Source organism: Mesoplodon densirostris, chromosome 8, assembly GCF_025265405.1.
Source record: "Mesoplodon densirostris isolate mMesDen1 chromosome 8, mMesDen1 primary haplotype, whole genome shotgun sequence".
Lineage (NCBI taxonomy): Eukaryota > Metazoa > Chordata > Mammalia > Artiodactyla > Ziphiidae > Mesoplodon > Mesoplodon densirostris.
This window is the reverse complement of record NC_082668.1, coordinates 106,042,688-106,060,654: the sequence shown is the minus strand read 5'-3', so window position 1 is coordinate 106,060,654 and position 17,967 is coordinate 106,042,688. Positions and strand designations below refer to the sequence as shown.

The window sequence follows — 17,967 nt, the reverse complement described above, 5'->3', positions numbered from 1 at the left end:
TGAATTCTTTTTCAGGTAGACTGCCTATTACCTCTTCATTTGTTAGGTCTGGTGGGTTTTTATCTTGCTCCTTCTCCTGCTGTGTGTTTTTCTGTCTTCTCATTTTGCTTATGTTACTGTGTTTGGGGTCTCCTTTTTGCAGGCTGCACGTTCGTAGTTCCCATTGTTTTTGGTGTCTGTCCCCAGTGGCTAAGGTTGGTTTAGTGGGTTGTGTAGGCTTCCTGGTGGAGGGGACTAGTGCCTGTGTTCTGGTGGGTGAGGCTGGATCTTTTATTTCTGGTGGGCAGGTCCACGTCTGGTGGTGTGTTTTGGGGTGTCTGCGGACTTTTTATAATTTTAGGCAGCCTCTCTGCTAATGGGTGGCGTTGTGTTCCTGTCTTGCTAGTTGTTTGGCATAGGGTGTCCAGCACTGTAGCTTGCTGGTCGTTGAGTGAAGCTGGGTGCTGGTGTTGAGATGGAGATCTCTGGAAGATTTTCGCCGTTTGATATTATGTGGAGCTGGGAGGTCTCTTGTGGACCAACGTCCTGAAGTTGGCTCTCCCACCTCAGAGGCACAGCACTGACTCCTGGCTCCTCAATTTGGGATGATTTGTTGTCCATTCATGTATTCCACAGATGCAGGATACATCAAGTTGATTGTGGAGCTTTAATCCGCTGCTTCTGAGGCTGCTGGGAGGGGTTTCCCTTTCTCTTCTTTGTTCTCACAGCTTCTGGGTCTCAGCTTTGAATTTGGCCCCGCCTCTGCGTGTAGGTCGCCAGAGGGCGTCTGTTCTTTGCTCAGACAGGACATGGTTAAAGGAGCAGCCTCTTCGGGGACTCTGGCTCACTCAGGCCGGGCGGGAGGGAGGGGCACGGTGTGCGGGGTCGAGCCTGCAGCGGCAGAGGTCGGTGTGATGTTGCACCAGCCCAAGGCACACCGTGCATTCTCCCAGGGAAGCCGCTCCTGGATCCCGGGACCCCGGCAGTGGCGGGCTGCACAGGCTCCCGGAAGGGTGGTGTGGACAGTGACCTGCACTCGCACACAGGCTTCTTGGCGGTGGCAGCAGCAGACCCAGTGTCCCACGCCCGTCACTGGGCTCTGCGCTTTCAGTCGTGACTCACGCCCGTCTGTGGAGCCCCTTTAAGCAGCCTTCTTAATCCCCTCTCCTCGCGCACCAGGAAACCAAGGGGGAAGAAAAAGTCTCTTGCCTCTTCGGCAGCTCCAGACTTTCCTGGACTCCCTGCCAGCTAGCTGTGGCTCATTAGCCCCCTTCCGGCTGAGTTCTCACCACCAGTCCCAGTCCTCTCCCTGTGCTCTGACCGAAGCCCTAGCCTCAGCTTCCAGCGCCGCCGGGGTGAGCAGACAAGCCTCTCGGGCTGGTGAGTGCCGCTCGGCACCAATCCTCTGTGCGGGAATCTCTCCGCTTTACCCTACCCAGGTATGTGGGGAGTTTCTTGCCTTTTGGGAGGTCTGGGGTCTTCTGCCAGCGTTCAGTAGGTGTTCTGTAGGAGTTGTTCCACGTGTAGCTGTATTTCTGGTGTATCCGTGGGGAGGACGGTGATCTCCGCGTCTTACTCTTCCGCCGTCTTACCCGGAAGTCGGTCATCTTATTTTTGATAAAGGAGGCAAGAATATACAATGGAGAAAAGACAGCCTCTTCTATACGTGGTGCTGGGATAACTGGACAGCTACATGTAAGAGAATGAAATTAGAATACTCCTTAACACCAGACACAAAAATAAGCTCAAAGTGGATTAAAGACCTAAATGTAAGGCCAGACAGTATAAAACTGTTAGAGCAAAACATAGGCAGAACACTCTATGACATAAGTCACAGCAAGATCCTTTTTGACCCACCTCCTAGAGAAATGGAAATAAAAACAAAAATAAACAAATGGGACCTAATGAAACTTCAAAGCTTTTGCACAGCAAAGGAAACCATAAACAAGACAAAAAGACGACCCTCAGAATGGGAGAAAATATTTGCAAATGAGACAAGTGACAAAGGATCAATCTCCAAAATTTACTAGCAGCTCATGCAGCTCAATACCAAAAAAACAAACAACCTAATCCAAAAATGGGCAGAAGAACTAAATAAACATTTCTCCAAAGAAGATATACAGATTGCCAGCAAACACATGAAAGAATGCTCAACATCACTAATCATTAGAGAAATGCAAATCAAAACTACAATGAGGTATCACCTCACACCAGTCAGAATGGCCATCATCAAAAAATATACAAACAATAAATGTTGGAGAGGGTGTGGAGAAAAGGGAACCCTCTTGCATTGTTGGTGGGAATGTACATTGATACAGCCACTATGGAGAACAGTATGGAGGTTTCTTAAAAAACTAAAAGTAGCACTACCATACGACTCAGCAATCTCACTACTGGGCGTATACCTTGAGAAGACCATAATTCAAAAAGAGTTATGTACCACAATGTTCATTGCAGCTCTATTTACAATTACCAGGACATGGAAGCAACCTAAGTGTCCATCAACAGATGAATGGATAAAGAAGATGACATGTATATACAATGGAATATTACTCAGCCATAAAAAGAAAGAAAAATTAGTTATTTTTAGTGAGGTGGATGGACCTAGAGTCTGTCATGCAGACTGAAGTAAGAGAGAGAAAAAACAATTACCATATGCTAACACAAATATATGGAATTTAAAAATATATATATATATGAAGAACATAGGGCCAGGACAGGAATAATGACACAGATGTAGAGAATGGACTTGTGGACATGGGGAGTGGGAAGTGTAAGCTGGGATGAAGTGGACACAGGGAGTGGGAAGGGTAAGCTGGCATTAAATGAGAGAGTGGCATGGACATATATACACTACCAAATGTAAAATAGATAGCTAGTGGGAAGCAGCCACATAGAGGGAGATCAGATCCCTGCTTTTTGACCACATAGAGGGGTGGGATAGGGAGGGTAGGAGGCAGACCCAAGAGGGAGGAGATATGGGGATGTATGTATATGTATAGCTGATTCACTTTGTTATACAGCAGAAATGAACACACCATTGTAAAGTAATTATTCTCCGATAAAGATGTGAAAAAAATAAATGATTGTTTTCCATGTCATAATTCAACTTCATTCATGGTCTTTTAAAGAGCATCCTCAGCTTTTCTCTAGCACCAAGAAATCTGCTGTGTTTTATACTACCAGACAAATAGGTACTAGTCTTATAGGTATCTTTCTAACCCTGGTATTGGTTTCCAATTTCTATCATGCCCTCATCTTAACAGATACTTTGAGTCTCTTTTTTTTGTGTCTGAACTGACTCCATCTCTTAAGAGCTCTTCTCCTTTGTTATAAGGGTGGTGCTGCACTTCCTTTTTCTTAACAGAGGCTGAATATTCTGTCTCAGAAAAAAAAAAATCAGTTTATGGGAAGTTGTTTTATATTCCATGATGTCAAATTCAAAAACGAATGGACCTATACCTCTGGCTTCCACTAATAATACTTCATATAACCATCATCTATTAAATCTATTAGTTTATATTATTCTTCCTAAACATATTCACATATCTAAATACATTAGCCTATTTTAGAAGTAACCAATTCCAAAGGTAAATATTTGTTTAAGTAGCTTCTTTTACTCTTTATTGTGGGCCAACTCATTCTAGAATATCAAGACAGTGTGAACCTGAGTAAAAGGATGTGTTTTTCTTTCACAACTTTGCAAATTTTCCTTTTTGTCTCTCATTCTTTTCTTCTTTCTTTCTTCTGTCATTTTTTAAGGACATAATGAATTTGGGGGAAACTAAACACTCAATTCCTTTTCCCCTGATTTAGATATGTATTTGGTAATATACTTGTATGTATTTTCAAAGTTGTTTCAACAGGTTGCAATCCTAATTCTCCATCAGAGTTTTGACTAAAAGCAATACTGAGGTAAAGTCTTATGTACTTGGAGAGGGGAGGGCATTTCCTCACCATTTATTTATTTTACATCATTAAGTGCCTGCTCTGCATTATGCAGGCTTCTGTCCTTAGTTCAGACTACATAGAAAGACAGAACATAATACTTTACCTGCAGAATCTTGTCTTCATTAGGGGAAAATTATGTGAAAAACATAATGAAGATCATGTGAAACTATTCACCTTGAAAATTGTTTCTATCAATGGTCTGAATATTATAAAATTCCTAATAAAAATTCCAGTTAGTTTCTTAGTCTTCAGGAAGCTTATGAGGACCTTTTTTAAAAAAATCAATAAGTAATAAATACAAAGATAACTTAGAGTTAGTTGGACATATTTATGAATAAATGCAATATTCTAGTGATAGGCCAAAATATTTTCACTTAAGCTCAATTGCAAAAGAAGTTTATGAAAGATCAACGAACTTCTATAAATGTTCTTTTTTCCCACATCTCTATTCTGTGGGGGAGGAAGAAGCAAATTCTCTCTATAGTTACTAAAGCCCTGGGATTATAAAATTCTATGTATGCCCCAGTCTTCCTACATTATTCTTAGCTCTATTCTGTTGCTTTTTGGAGTGGCAGTGATTTGTAAGAAAGGGTCCTCTGCCCATTACCTTGTGTTCAAGGTAAGCCTGTGATCCTGGATAAGTTATTTCATGTCTCTGAGGTTTATGTACATTGCCTGAAAGTGTTGGTAATCACATATGATCATTGGTACAAGGATTAAATTAAGTAACATAGTTCAAGTAACTCATTAAGTATTTGGTCAAGTGATGAGTTTCATTATGAAAGTTTAACCTGATGTTGAATTGCACAGCTCTGAGATGAGGTCAACTTTGGGATTCATCTTACTTCAAAGATTTACTAAAGGATGAATACATCTACATTGTAATGGACAGTTTATTTTTTTCACTTTTTTTAAAATTTCTGAAATCATTACAGATTCATAGGAAGTTTCAACAATATACAGAGTCCAGGGAAAATAATCTGAAAAGAAGTATATAGATGTATGTATAACTAAATCATTTTGCTGTACACTTGAAACTAACACAACATTTTAACTCAACTATACTTCAATTAAAAAAAATTGCATACAGTCCATTTACCCTTCACCTAGCTTCTGCCAAGGTGACAACTTACATAACTATAGTTCAGTATAAAAACCAGGAAACTGATATGGGTGCAATACCATTAACTAGACTACAGACCTTATTCACTTTTCACTATTATTTATATGAACCCATTTGTATGTGTGTGTGTCAGTGTGCATGCATAGGGGGTTGTTGATTATATGCAGTGTTTCCCACATATAGATTAGTGCAACCACCCCTAAAATCAAGAGACAAAACTGCTCCATCACCATAAAGGAACTCGTCCTGCTACCACTTTATAACTGCACCATCCCTGCCCTCCAACACTGTCCCTGTCCAATGGCAACAACTAATATATTCTCCACATCTATAGTTTTGTGATATGGAGAGTATTATAAAACTGGACTCTTCAAGTATCTCATACTTAATTTTTTTCTTCTTTTTCCCTTTACTTTTCACTCTTTATGTAATCTTGTACTTCTCTCACCATCAAATGTCACTTTCCCCCAGTCTACTATGTGTGAAAAAAGCTAATGTGTTTGTTTTACTTAAAAACATCTAAATCATCTCTTAGACAGCAGGAAGATCCTGATCAGTTTAAAATCTCTGGGATGACATTACTCAGTTTCATTTCAAAACCAAGATGCCCTTCTGTTTATTAGATAGCCACTTGCCTCCTGTATTTATTTTCTATTGCTGTGTAACAAATTACCACAAGCCAATGAGCCTAAAGCAGCAAACATTTAGTATCTTATAATAACTGGGTCAGAAGTCCAGGCATAGTAAGGCCAGTTGGTTTCTTTGTTAGGATCTCACAGGGTGAAATAAAGATGTGTGTAATTTCAGCCTCTTATCTGGAGGCTCTGTGGGAAAATTCACCTCCAGCTTCATTCAGGTTGAATTCAGTTCCATGCAGGTGTAGGACTGAGATTCCATTTCCTTGCTGGCCATTGACCTGTTGTGGCACTTAGCTTGTAAAGCCTACTCACATCCCTTGGCTCACAGCTCTGTCCATCTTAAAAACCACCAAAGTGCATGGAATCATTCTTGCTTTTTTTTAAGCTTTTTATTTTATATCAGAGCATAGTTGATTAACAATGTTGTGATAGTTTCAGGTGTACAGCAAGGTGATTCAGTTATATATTTACATGTAACTATTCTTTTACAAATTATTTTCCCATTTAGATTTTCCATAATATTGAGCAGAGTTCCCTGTTCTATAGAGTAGGTCCTTGTTAGCTATCCATTTTAAATATAGCAGTGTGTACATGTCAATCCCAAACTCCCTGACTATCCCTTCACCGCCCCCCCCTTCCCCACTCCCCTGGTAACCATAGTTTTGTTCTCTAAGTATATGAGTCAGTTTCTGTTCTGTAAATAAGTTCATTTGTATCATTTCTTGCCTTTTGGATTTCTATGATTTTCTTAACCTCATTTTAAGGGCTCATGAGATTATATCAGGTCCACCTAAACAATCTCTTTTTTTCCAAACATAATACAATCAGGAAGTGACACTAGGGGACAGGGATGATGAGAGTTAATATTCTGCTTATCATACCTCCACTTTTTGTTTGTTGATTGGTTTGCCTATATGTGTGTGTATGTGTTTGTGTGTGTGTGTGTGTGTGTGTGTGTGGGTGGGTGGGTGGGGGGTCAGTGTTGGCTTCCAGGAAGAACAGTTGGTTCACAAAATGTTAAATTTCAAAGCACAAATCATTAGCCCTAACTTGTCTGTCTTAAGAGTAACAAAAATGTCTAACAGTAGGTTTGCTTTTATTTTTAATGTAATCATTTATGTTCTTTCTATATAATAACAGGAAGTGTTTTATTTATTTATTTATTTACTTATTTAATCCCACCACCACTGCCCTGTCCCTGGCTTTCCCTCCTTTGTGTCCATACATTTGTTCTCTACATCTGTGTCTCTATTTCTGCCTTGCTAACCAGTTCATCTGTACCATTTCCCCAGATTCCACATACATATGTTAATACACTATATTTGTTTTTCTCTTTCTCACTTACTTCACTCTGTATGACAGACTCTAGGTCCACCCATGTCTCTGCAAATGACCCAGTTTCATTCTTTTTGATGGATGAATAATATTCCATTGTATATATGTGCCACATTTTCTTAATCTATTCCTTTGTTGATGGACATTTAGCTTGCTTCCATGTCATGGCTATTGTAAGTATTGTTGCAATGAACATTGGGGTGCATGTGTCTTTTTGAATTATGGTTTTCTCTGGGTATATGCCCAGAAGTGAGATTGCTGGGTTATATGGTAATTCTATTTTTAGTTTTTTAAGGAACCTCCATACTGTTCTCCATTGTGGCTGTATGAATTTGCATTCCCACCAACAGCATAAGAGCGTTCCCTTTTCTCCACACCCTCTCCAGGATTTATTGTTTGTAGATTTTTTGATGATGGCCATTCTGACCGGTGTGAGGTGATACCTCATTGTAGTTTTGATTTGCATTTCTCTAATGATTAGTGATGTTGAGCAGCTTTTCATGTGTTCATTAGCCATCTGTATGTCTTCTTTGGAGAAGTGTCTGTTTAGGTCTTCTGCCCATTTTTTCATTGGGTTCTTTGTTGTTGTTGTTGTTGTTTTTTAATATTGAGCTGCTTGAGCTGTTTATATATTTTGGAGATTAATCATTTGTCTGTTGATTTGTTTGCAAATATTTTCTTCCATACTGAGGGTTGTCTTTTCGTCTTGTTTGTAGTTTCTTTTGCTGTGCAAAAGCTTTTCAGTTTCATTAGGCCCCATTTGTTTATTTTTGTTTTTATTTCCATTACTCTAGGAGGTGGGTCACAAAAGATCTTGCTGTGATTTATCTCAAAGAATGGTCTTCCTATGTTTCCCTCTAAGAGTTTTATAGTGTCCAGTCTTACATTTAGGTCTTTAATCCATTTTGGGCTTATTTTTGTGTATGGTGTCCCAGAGGTCTCTTAGGCTGTCTTCATTTTTATTTTTTTTTCATGTTTTTTTCTTTATTCTGTTCTGAGGCAGTGAATTCCACCATTCTGTCTTCCAGGTCACTTATCTATTCTTCTGCCTCAGTTGTTCTGCTATTGATTCCTTTTAGTGTATTTTTCATTTCTGTTATTGTATTGTTCATCTCTGTTTGTTTGTTCTTTAACTCTTCTAGCTGTTTGTTCTTTAATTCTTCTAGGTCTTTGTTAAACATTTTCTGCATCTTCTCGATATTTGCCTCTATTCTTTTTCTGAGGTCCTGGATCATCTTCATTATCATTATTCTGAATTCTTTTTCTGGAAGCTTGCCTATCTCCAGTTCATTTGGTTGTTTTTCTGGGGTTTTATCTTGTTCCTTTAGCTGGTACATAGTCCTCTGCCTTTTCATTTTGTCTATCTTTCTGTGAATTTGGTTTTCGTTTCACAGTCTGCAGGATTGTAGTTCTTCTTTCTTCTGCTGTCTGACCTCTGGAGGATGAGGCTATCTAAGAGGCTTATTATTTTATTGTTTTAATTTACTTTTTAAAATACACTAAGTTGTTGTTAGCCTCTGTGGGATATACTTCAGAGAGAAGTATGGATTTTTACTGATAATAGTGCCAACAGTAAAATTCTCTCCTGCTCTTTTTTTTTTTGTGTGTGTGTGTGTATGGTTCACAGGCCTCTCACTGCTGTGGCCTCTCCCGTCATGAAGCACAGGCCCTGGAGGTGCAGGCTCAGCGGCCATGGCCCACGGACCCAGCCACTCCACAGCACGTGGGATCTTCCTGGACCGGGGCACAAACCCGCGTCCCCTGCATTGGCAAGCAGACTCAACCACTGCACCACCAGGGAAGCCCTCCTGCTCTTTTTAAACAGCATTAATCTTAATCTCCATGATGGTTTGTTGGTAGAAATGATAATGTACATAAAATTGTATTGAGAATCCTTTGAAATTTTAAAAGAATGTCTGCTTTAAAAAATCATTGAGATTTAGCAGATTAGACTATTTTTGTTGCTGAACTGAATACCAAAACCATGACCAAATTGTGTCTTACATGTACAATCAGCAAGGTAGTTGTGCCTTTTTGTGCCTCCATTTTTACAGTAGGAGAACTTAAATATTTAATGGACAAGAAAGAGTAGTTTGTAAGTTACATTTCCTAACTGGTGAAGGATCCACTACTGAGCACAACTACTGTTTATTGCAACCAGATATTTAAGAACATCCACAAGAAGTGGCATGCAAGCAGATATTATAAATGGACCATAATTTACCACAAGTAGGTAGTTTTTCTAAGACAAATAAATTTGACAAATAGATGTATTGTTCCTGATGGTAGTGTTTTTGGAATAGTACTTCACAAGGAAATATAATTCATCCTAGTGCTCTTCACAACTATGAACAACACTGTGGAAAACTTCTCTCTGTGAGTGGAAGCCAAAATTACATTTTCTGGAGTTAAATAGAAACATTCTTCTCTCTGATCAAATTTTAATGAAAGAATTCAGAGGAAAACCATCATCTTACTTCAAAAAATGTTTTTACTGAAAATAAAATAAATTCCAGCCTTGAGACAAAATTAGAGCTTCTCCCTTTGGATCTTCACTGCTGCTGAATCAAATTGATGAAGACCTGCATTTCAACACTAGCCGTGAATCCAAGGTCAATTTAATGTTCACTAGACATTGATTAAAGTGCAATTCATATGTCCTCTCAATCAATAGAATAATATAAATGTTGGAATGTGGCCAGAGGAATGTTATTTAAGCTTCACTTTTGTCTTCCATAATTTCCAAAGTACATTTTCTATTTATTATTTCAACCACGATTTAATTCTCTGAGTCCCTGGGGATCTAGTTAGAAACACAGAGCACACAGCCTTAAGGTAGTTCAGAAATCACCTCGTTCAAGCCATATGCTGTACAGATAGAGAATGTGAGGTCCCAAGGGGGCCTGAATGAACCACAGTTAACTGGAAGGTCACCCAGGACAAGGGACCTGGTGAGCATACAGTCTTGAAGTGTTGTGAAGAATCTTGCTGCTTTACATCTTACAAAAGCAGTGAATTCATTTTACAAGTATAATTTAATTTTTAAATTATACATATTTATTAAAACTGAGAAAAAGAAAAGCAGAAGGTCATGAAATACAGAAAAGTAAAGGAAGGAAAAAGAATGACCCAACTTACTACTTCAGAAATAACCATGTCATACATTTTATGAACTTTATTCCAGATCTCTTATATCTATAAATAGAGGGCAGAAAGGAGGAAAAGTGTGTAAAAGGAGAGAAAAGAGGCAGAGAGATAACTTTAAATTTTAAGGAGAGAGAATATGTAGTTAAAAGCCAGGATTATAGTATGTGTGTCATCTAAATAATGCATACATTTAATCTTATTTATATTAATTAAATAAAAAATAAAATACTGAACTGCAGACAGATATTTCTTTATTTCAAGGCATAGTCATGTAAAAATAGTCTTCAAAAAATAATATAAATATTTTAAAGTTCATGCTAATTTTAAAGAACATGTTTTAACGGTATTGAGTATCCACTGATTCTTTGTTATAAGGCAAAGAAATTAGCACACAGATAATACCTCTGTCTTCCCTCACTTTATATCCAGATTTTTGTTATTTAAACTATTATTTTTACATTGTTAAAATTTATCCATTTGTACATTCTGATCTGCATTTTATAATCCACCAGGTAATAGTACTCATTATTCATTTAATGGAAGTAAAAACTCACTACCAAACTTTTTAATAGTGCTCTCTATTTTCAAGTTATTAATTTGGACTCATTTCATAGCTGGATTGAGTTTTCACTTTATTTTTTCTCAAGTAGGGGTCACTTTGGTATACTTTCTTGAAATTTTAAATGATTATACATGTTTGTCTGTGAACTGCATATTAAAATGACAACTTACTTGGACATACTATTAGAGAATCACTTGCTTACTTTTCCTCAGAAATTTGTAGAAATTGTTCCACTGTATTATTTTTTAAACAAATTTATTGAGGTATGATTGATATACCAAAAGCTATACATATTTAATGTATACAACCTGATGAGTTTGAAGACCAGTCTACACTGTGAAATCATCACCACAGTTTATGCCATAAACATAGACTACTTCTGCATGGATATCCAAGAACAGACTTACTTATTTTCCTTCTGAATTGCTTTTACTCCTGGAATCCATATGTGTTTGGAAATCAGTGACTTCAACATTTCATTGCTCATTCTTCTGAAACCATGTTTTTCTTTGACACACAGAATGTCACTTGAAGCCATAAACAGAATCGCTCATTTAGAAATTATTTAATTAGACATATTTTTTCCTCAATTATCTTTGTTCTTTTAATCAAAAACATGATTGTAAGTATTTTAAATCTCTTTGCTGACTTTTGTACCTTTTATTTCTCTAATATTGATTTTATACATTTCATATTTTTCATTCCTCTATGTCTCTCCATATTCTATCCACTGTATTTATTCTGGTGTTACTTTTTCTACTGTGATATTAAATTCCATAGGCTATGTATTTCATTCTGACCATCAGTATTCCTTTCTACATCAGGGATCTCCTCTGCCATTCTCTCTCAAGTAAGAAGCTAAGTCACAGTCAAATATGACATCATTGTCAGTGTATGACTTTTCCTCCAGTTCCATGTCTCCTGAGATATTCCACTATTTACATAGACAGTGTCCCCATTTCCTTTGGCCTAGGAACCTACTTAAATCTTACCTATGAATTAAATAGTCAGTGAGTTGGAAAAAGTAGTACTTATCTGTAACATGCAGTTTGGGATTTTAGCTCTGTAATTGTTTGGTTTAGCATTTTTTCATTTAATTAATTTCTTTGTTTTTCAGAATACTTCAAGTGATAATGGAAATAAAGGTATCTCATTAGAACCATTGTTGAGTAGTAATCACAAAGACATTTTCTTAAGATTTATTTTCACTTGGGACGGGTCAAATGAATTAGAATTGGTGTTGGATTTGTCTTGGTCAGCTTTCACTTGATTATGCTTTGGTACCAAAAGCCCCCAAATTTCACTGGCTTGCAAAAACAAAAGTTTATTTACTTCTCATGTCCCATCTCCATCATCATTGTCTTTGTTTTGAAACCCTGGGTAATGAAAAAACCTGTCTCTGGAAATTACTATTATAATGGCACAAGATACCACAGAATGGCTTTTTAAATTTCTCCTGGCAAGAGGAATGTGTCTCTACAGATCATAGTCATGAGCCCAAAGAAAGGCACATGACTAAGCAACGAAGACCCAACACAGCCAGAAATAAATGAATAAAATAAATAAATATATTAAAAAGATAAAAAAGAAAAGTAATGAAAGAGGACCACATGGAAATCACTGGTCCATAGTATTGATATTTATGAAATCTTGAGAAAGAGAAGCTAAGGGTTACCAGAATGGGTCATGTGTCTTGATTAAGTTTCTGATCTTCTCTCCAGACCATTGTACTTCATGGCTCTTGGCTGTAATCTCTCTGAGGACCTTCTTTTTCTGTTTCTTTCTTGGCCCACTGTAAGAGGGTTTGCTCAGTCTGCTTTTTCCCATAAGAAAGTTGATAAAAATCAATTGGTGTCTTAAACTGCTACTGTATCTTTTGATTCAGACTTGTGGTTCATTGAGCGGTACAATTCTCTCCAAACTTTATTTGATCTTCTGTCTACTGCATTCACTTCCAGCTAGTTCTGTGACTACTATTTTACTGATAGTTATTTTCCAGATAGGCCTCTCACTTTAGGTTTAGTTACAGGTACATTGAACACATCAAGATTCCAGGGCAGAGCCACATCTTAGATTTCTTCTCTGAGTGATATTTTTCTTTTCACATTTTAATCAATTCAGACATTTTAACAATAGTTGTGCCTGCAATACCCTGATTTGATCCTTTAGATAAAGCTGGGTTTTAATAATACTTTGTTGCTTAAAGACATTCCTAGTTTTATCTTTTACCAGTTGTAAATAAAAATCAGTTGCATCATGCAAATCTAAAAGTCCAGAGTCCTTGTTTCCTTTAGTTTTTGACTAATTAAGTGTAAGGTTTTTCCTGAGTCTTCTATTTCTTGGAAAATAATATCAAATTCAGCCAATTGCATCCAAGTCATGTCAATTATTCCTCTGGCTCTTCACCAAAAGCTCACAGTCATTTAGTACATTAAATGGTTTCCACAGTACTGCTAGTGATACCCAACTATTTTGCCACCACTAATGTGAGTTGCCTTTTTTCCAGTCTCTAACAGTAGTTTTATTTCAGCATACATTTCCTGGCCTCGAAGCAAGACTTGCATATACATTACTTTGTTATTGTTACAATGGAATTGGACTTCTGGAACTAATTTCCATCTTGGCTTCACTAGTTTATGCCATAGTTATATTAAAAAATTTCAGTGACATATAACAATAGATTTCTTTCTTTCTCACATCACATATCCATCATGGTTTAGCTGTATATTTTCTTCATTCTGGTATGTAAACTAATAGAACTTCCCTAACCTGGTATAGATTAATACGGTGAGAGTAGAAATATGCAATATGGAATGTTGTATCTATGCAGTGAAATTTAAAACATTTTCTTAGAAGGAGTGTATGTCACATATTCATTTTTTTTTTTTCCTGCGGTACGCGGGCCTCTCACTGTTGTGGCCTCTCCCGTCGTGGAGCACAGGCTCCGGACGCGCAGGCTCAGCGGCCATGGCTCATGGGCCTAGCCGCTCTACGGCATGTGGGATCTTCCCGGACTGGGGCACGAACGCGTGTCCCCTGCATCGGCAGGCGGACTCTCAACCACTGCGCCACCAGGGAAGCCCCACATATTCATTTTTATTGGCCAAAGCAAATTGCATGTCCAAGTATGATTTAATCAGGATGAGGTAATCTAATTCTCTCATGGGAAATAGCAATATTATGCATCAAGTATATCAAGACAATCAAACCAAACAGACATTATCTGTGATCTGAGTACAATTGAGCTCATTATATTTAAAATAGAAACACACACACAAGTCATATGGACAGAGTGGGATTCCTCTTAAAAGATGTACTAATTATGGCCATTTCTTGAAATATTCTTCCAAATTTAAACCAGAATACTTCATCCATTTGTGGATGAAATTTAAAGATTCCCCTTGTTTTGAAGGTTAGTGTAACAAAGTAAACACTATAACCATTTTCTGAGACAATTTATTTAGGGAGGTGATAAATTTGACTTTTCACACTGTTCTAAAGTGTCAAGAATTATCTTGTTTAGTCATACCTGGTGTGGTGGACAAGTTGTTGCAAAGTAGAATTCCTACAGTAGAGTTTTTTTTTTTTTTTTTTTTTTTTATAGCCCAGGTACACATGGGCACAGGTATTAAACATTTCCATGACTCATATTTTGTAGGAAGGAAACACACCTAAGGAACATTTGAAACAAAATAATATATGTGCTTTTGTTACTGCTGTACCTAAAATAAAAAAAAAATGTTAAAACAAAGGATGGGGAAATAAATCAAATGAAACTGAAAAACAAAATCCTCAAAACAGGGATGAACAGGCCCCGCCCCCTCCGGCCGGGGGTGCTCTAGATGCTGCGCGGAGACCCTCTGCACCCCTGCGAACATGGCGCTGCGAGTGGCGCGGAGCGTGCGGGCCGTGGTCTGCAGCCTGCGTGCCATCTCTGCGCCCAACGCGCCCTGCCCGCCGTGGCCCTGGGGACTGCGGGTGGGCGCCGTCCGGCCGCTGTGCACCGGCCCCATTCTGTTGTCGGGTCGTAAATTCACAGACAAACATGAATGGGTAACAACAGAAAACGGTGTTGGAACAGTGGGAATCAGCAGTTTTGCACAGGAAGCTTTGGGAGATGTTGTTTACTGTAGTCTGCCTGAAGTTGGGACAAAATTGAACAAACAAGAGGAATTTGGTGCTTTGGAAAGTGTGAAAGCTGCTAGTGAACTCTATTCTCCTCTATCAGGAGAAGTAACTGAAATTAATGAAGCTCTAGCAGAAAATCCAGGACTTGTCAACAAATCTTGTTATGAAGATGGTTGGCTGATCAAGATGACACTCAGTAACCCTTCAGAACTAGATGAACTAATGAGTGAAGAAGCATATGAGAAATACATAAAATCTATTGAGGAGTGAAAATGGAACCCCTAAATAAACTAGTTGGAAACAACTTAATCTAGTATAGTTGTCTTAAATTAGTGGTGGATAGATTTTTAAAAATCAACTTTTAGCAACAATGTTGCCTGAAGAAAATACACCTTAACTTCCTAATGATTTCACATAAACACCATGCATCTTTTTCACAACACCCTGTGATTTTTAGGCTAGTCTCCAGTTATAATACTCAGAATTCCTGAAATTATCTGTGGTAAAACTAGTTATAAAAATTAGTTCAAGGATAACATTGTTATCTTAACCTTATATAGTATTGTAACTTGCTTACAGCCATCCCTGGATTTGGGTCAAAATACTCAATGAACTTGCCACTGGAAATAAATGACAGTGGAGAAAAGTTTGTTAGTTGTATAGTGTCCAGTGAAGAACATTACTATTTTAATTTTGCAATATACTGTGTTTGCTGGTGCTATTTTTATACAGTGAAGCAACAGCCTTGCAGGAAAATAAGAAACAGTTTAATAATAAAATATTCAACTTCTTAAAAAAAAAAAAAACAGGGATGAACATGTTCTTAGCAGATAGCCAAATTCGTTAATGCATTGAAAGATGCTCATTTTCTATTGATAAGGGCTAGAAACCACAAAAGAAAATATAACTCATAAATCTTTTTACATCAAATAACAGAGTATCAAAATTTGTAAAGCAAACATTGTTTGAAATGCAGGGAGAAAGCAGTCAGATGGCCACACAGTGGAGTGTTTAATATATAACCTTTAGTTTAAGATAAACCAAGTAGACAAAATTTAAATATGGTCACAGAGCATTTATATTATATAAATAATATTAAAATATATGAAAATTTAAAGTTGTATATCTTATCAATACACATTCACATTTTCAAGTGACAGTAGAACTTTTATTGCAAGATATCCATCAAACAACTGCTTATTTATTTTAAAAAGTCAGATTAATACAGGCCATATTTTATGGTCATATTTACCTTTGAACTAGACTTAGAGTCCAAACACTTCTTTCTTACTCCCATTCCTTGTGTCTTGGTCTGAGCCATCATCAACTTCCACCAGGATTACTTCATATATGTCTGTCAACACACCTAATTTCCATTCTTGCCTTCTAAGAGTGTGTTTCCAATACAGCAGAAAGGCAGTTATTTAAAACACAACTTAGGTCATTTTACCTTTATGAACAGACCCCTGATATTTCTCCCATCTCACAGAGTACAAGCTAGTGGTATAACAATGCCTTCAGGTTCTGACAGACACTAGCCCCATTTTCTCTCTAACTAGGATTCTTCTGATGTTCCAGCCCTAGCCTACAGGCTACTCCTTCAACATCCCAACCTCTGCTTTTCTGTTTTCTCTACCTGAAACTCTCTTCTCCCACGGAACCGTTTAGATAAATTTCTTGCTTCTTTTAACTGTTTTACTTAAATTTCAATTTCTCAGTGAGGTTTACCATTACCACTATAATTGTAAACAGCTCTTTGCAGGAAACTGTCTTCAGCAGGAAACGCTTTTTCTCTTCACTTTAGCAAAGCTATATTGTAACTAACTTTTTTTTTTTGCATCTTTATTGGAGTATAATTGCTCCACAATGGTGTGTTAGTTTCTGCTTTATAACAAAGTGCATCAGCCACACACATACACATGTTCCTATATCTCTTCCCTCTTGCATCTCCCTCCCTCTCACCCTCCCTATCCCACCCTTCTAGGTGGTCACAAAGCACCAAGCTGATCTCCCTGTGCTATGCGGCTGCTTCCCACTCTTGCACTGCTGGTGGGAATGTAAATTGATACAGCCACTATGGAGAACAGTATGGAGGTTCCTTAAAAAACTACAAATAGAACTATCATACGACCCAGCAATCCCACTACTGGGCATATACCCTGAGAAAACCATAATTCAAAAAGAGTCATGTACCAAAATGTTCATTGCAGCTCTATTTACAATAACCTGGAGGTGGAAACAACCTAAGTGTCCATCATTGGATGAATGGATAAAGAAGATGTGGCACATATATACAATGGAATATTACTCAGCCATAAAAATAAATGAAATTGAGTTATTTGTAACTAACTTTTAAACCAGACTCCCCCATGCTCTACTTATCTCTGGCCCAAGCACACATTTCAAATCTTTTAATCATGCAATACCTTGCCTAACTTGTGGGTTCTTTCTGTATATCAAAGAAGTAGAAATGAAGAATAAGTATTGATAATTAACAGACGACCATATCTCTTCCCTAGCTTCCCCTTCAGTAATCTTGTGAACACATGGTATGTCCAAACTGTGTGAACATGATAACATCTAGAGGAAGATCATGAGGAGTCAACAAGTCTGCATACAGTGGGGGGTGGTGATGACTCTGACCCCCGTCTCAATGATGAACTGAGGTTACTTCCCTCTTTCCCTTTAAAAGCTTTCATGACTGAGCAGAATCTTTAGAGGTGGTTTTTGGGGGACACTGAGTCCACCATCTCCCCGGATGGCTGGCATTCTGATTAATGGCACCTTTCCTTTCTACCATTTGTGAGTATTGATTTTGTAAGCAGCTAGCAGAGGGACCCCCAATTCATTTGATAACATAATTGTTATGGGAAACAGTGCTCCCACACATCCCTAATCTCTTTATTTTATTTGTTTTCCTTTTCGTACAGTACTTATCACTGTCTAACATGCTCCAATACTCATTTATTATTTTATTGTCTGCCTCTTTCTGCTAGAATGCATGATCTTTGCAGGTACAGATATTTATCTACTTTGTGAGGAGTTACAGAAAATTGAATACTCAGTAATATCCTCTGAGCAAAGAACGAAAGAGTGATACATAA

The 17,967-nt window shown here is 37.7% G+C and overlaps 1 protein-coding gene across 1 annotated transcript; it reads left to right on the top strand.

Annotated features, from left to right (window-relative positions):
- The first annotated feature begins 14,577 nt into the window (after positions 1-14,577).
- On the top strand, positions 14,578-15,219 carry LOC132495269 (glycine cleavage system H protein, mitochondrial). Its single transcript, XM_060107044.1, has one exon. The coding sequence runs from the start codon at positions 14,612-14,614 to the stop codon at positions 15,131-15,133; it is 522 nt and encodes a 173-aa protein (XP_059963027.1). The 5' UTR covers positions 14,578-14,611; the 3' UTR covers positions 15,134-15,219.
- Positions 15,220-17,967: the final 2,748 nt, after the last annotated feature.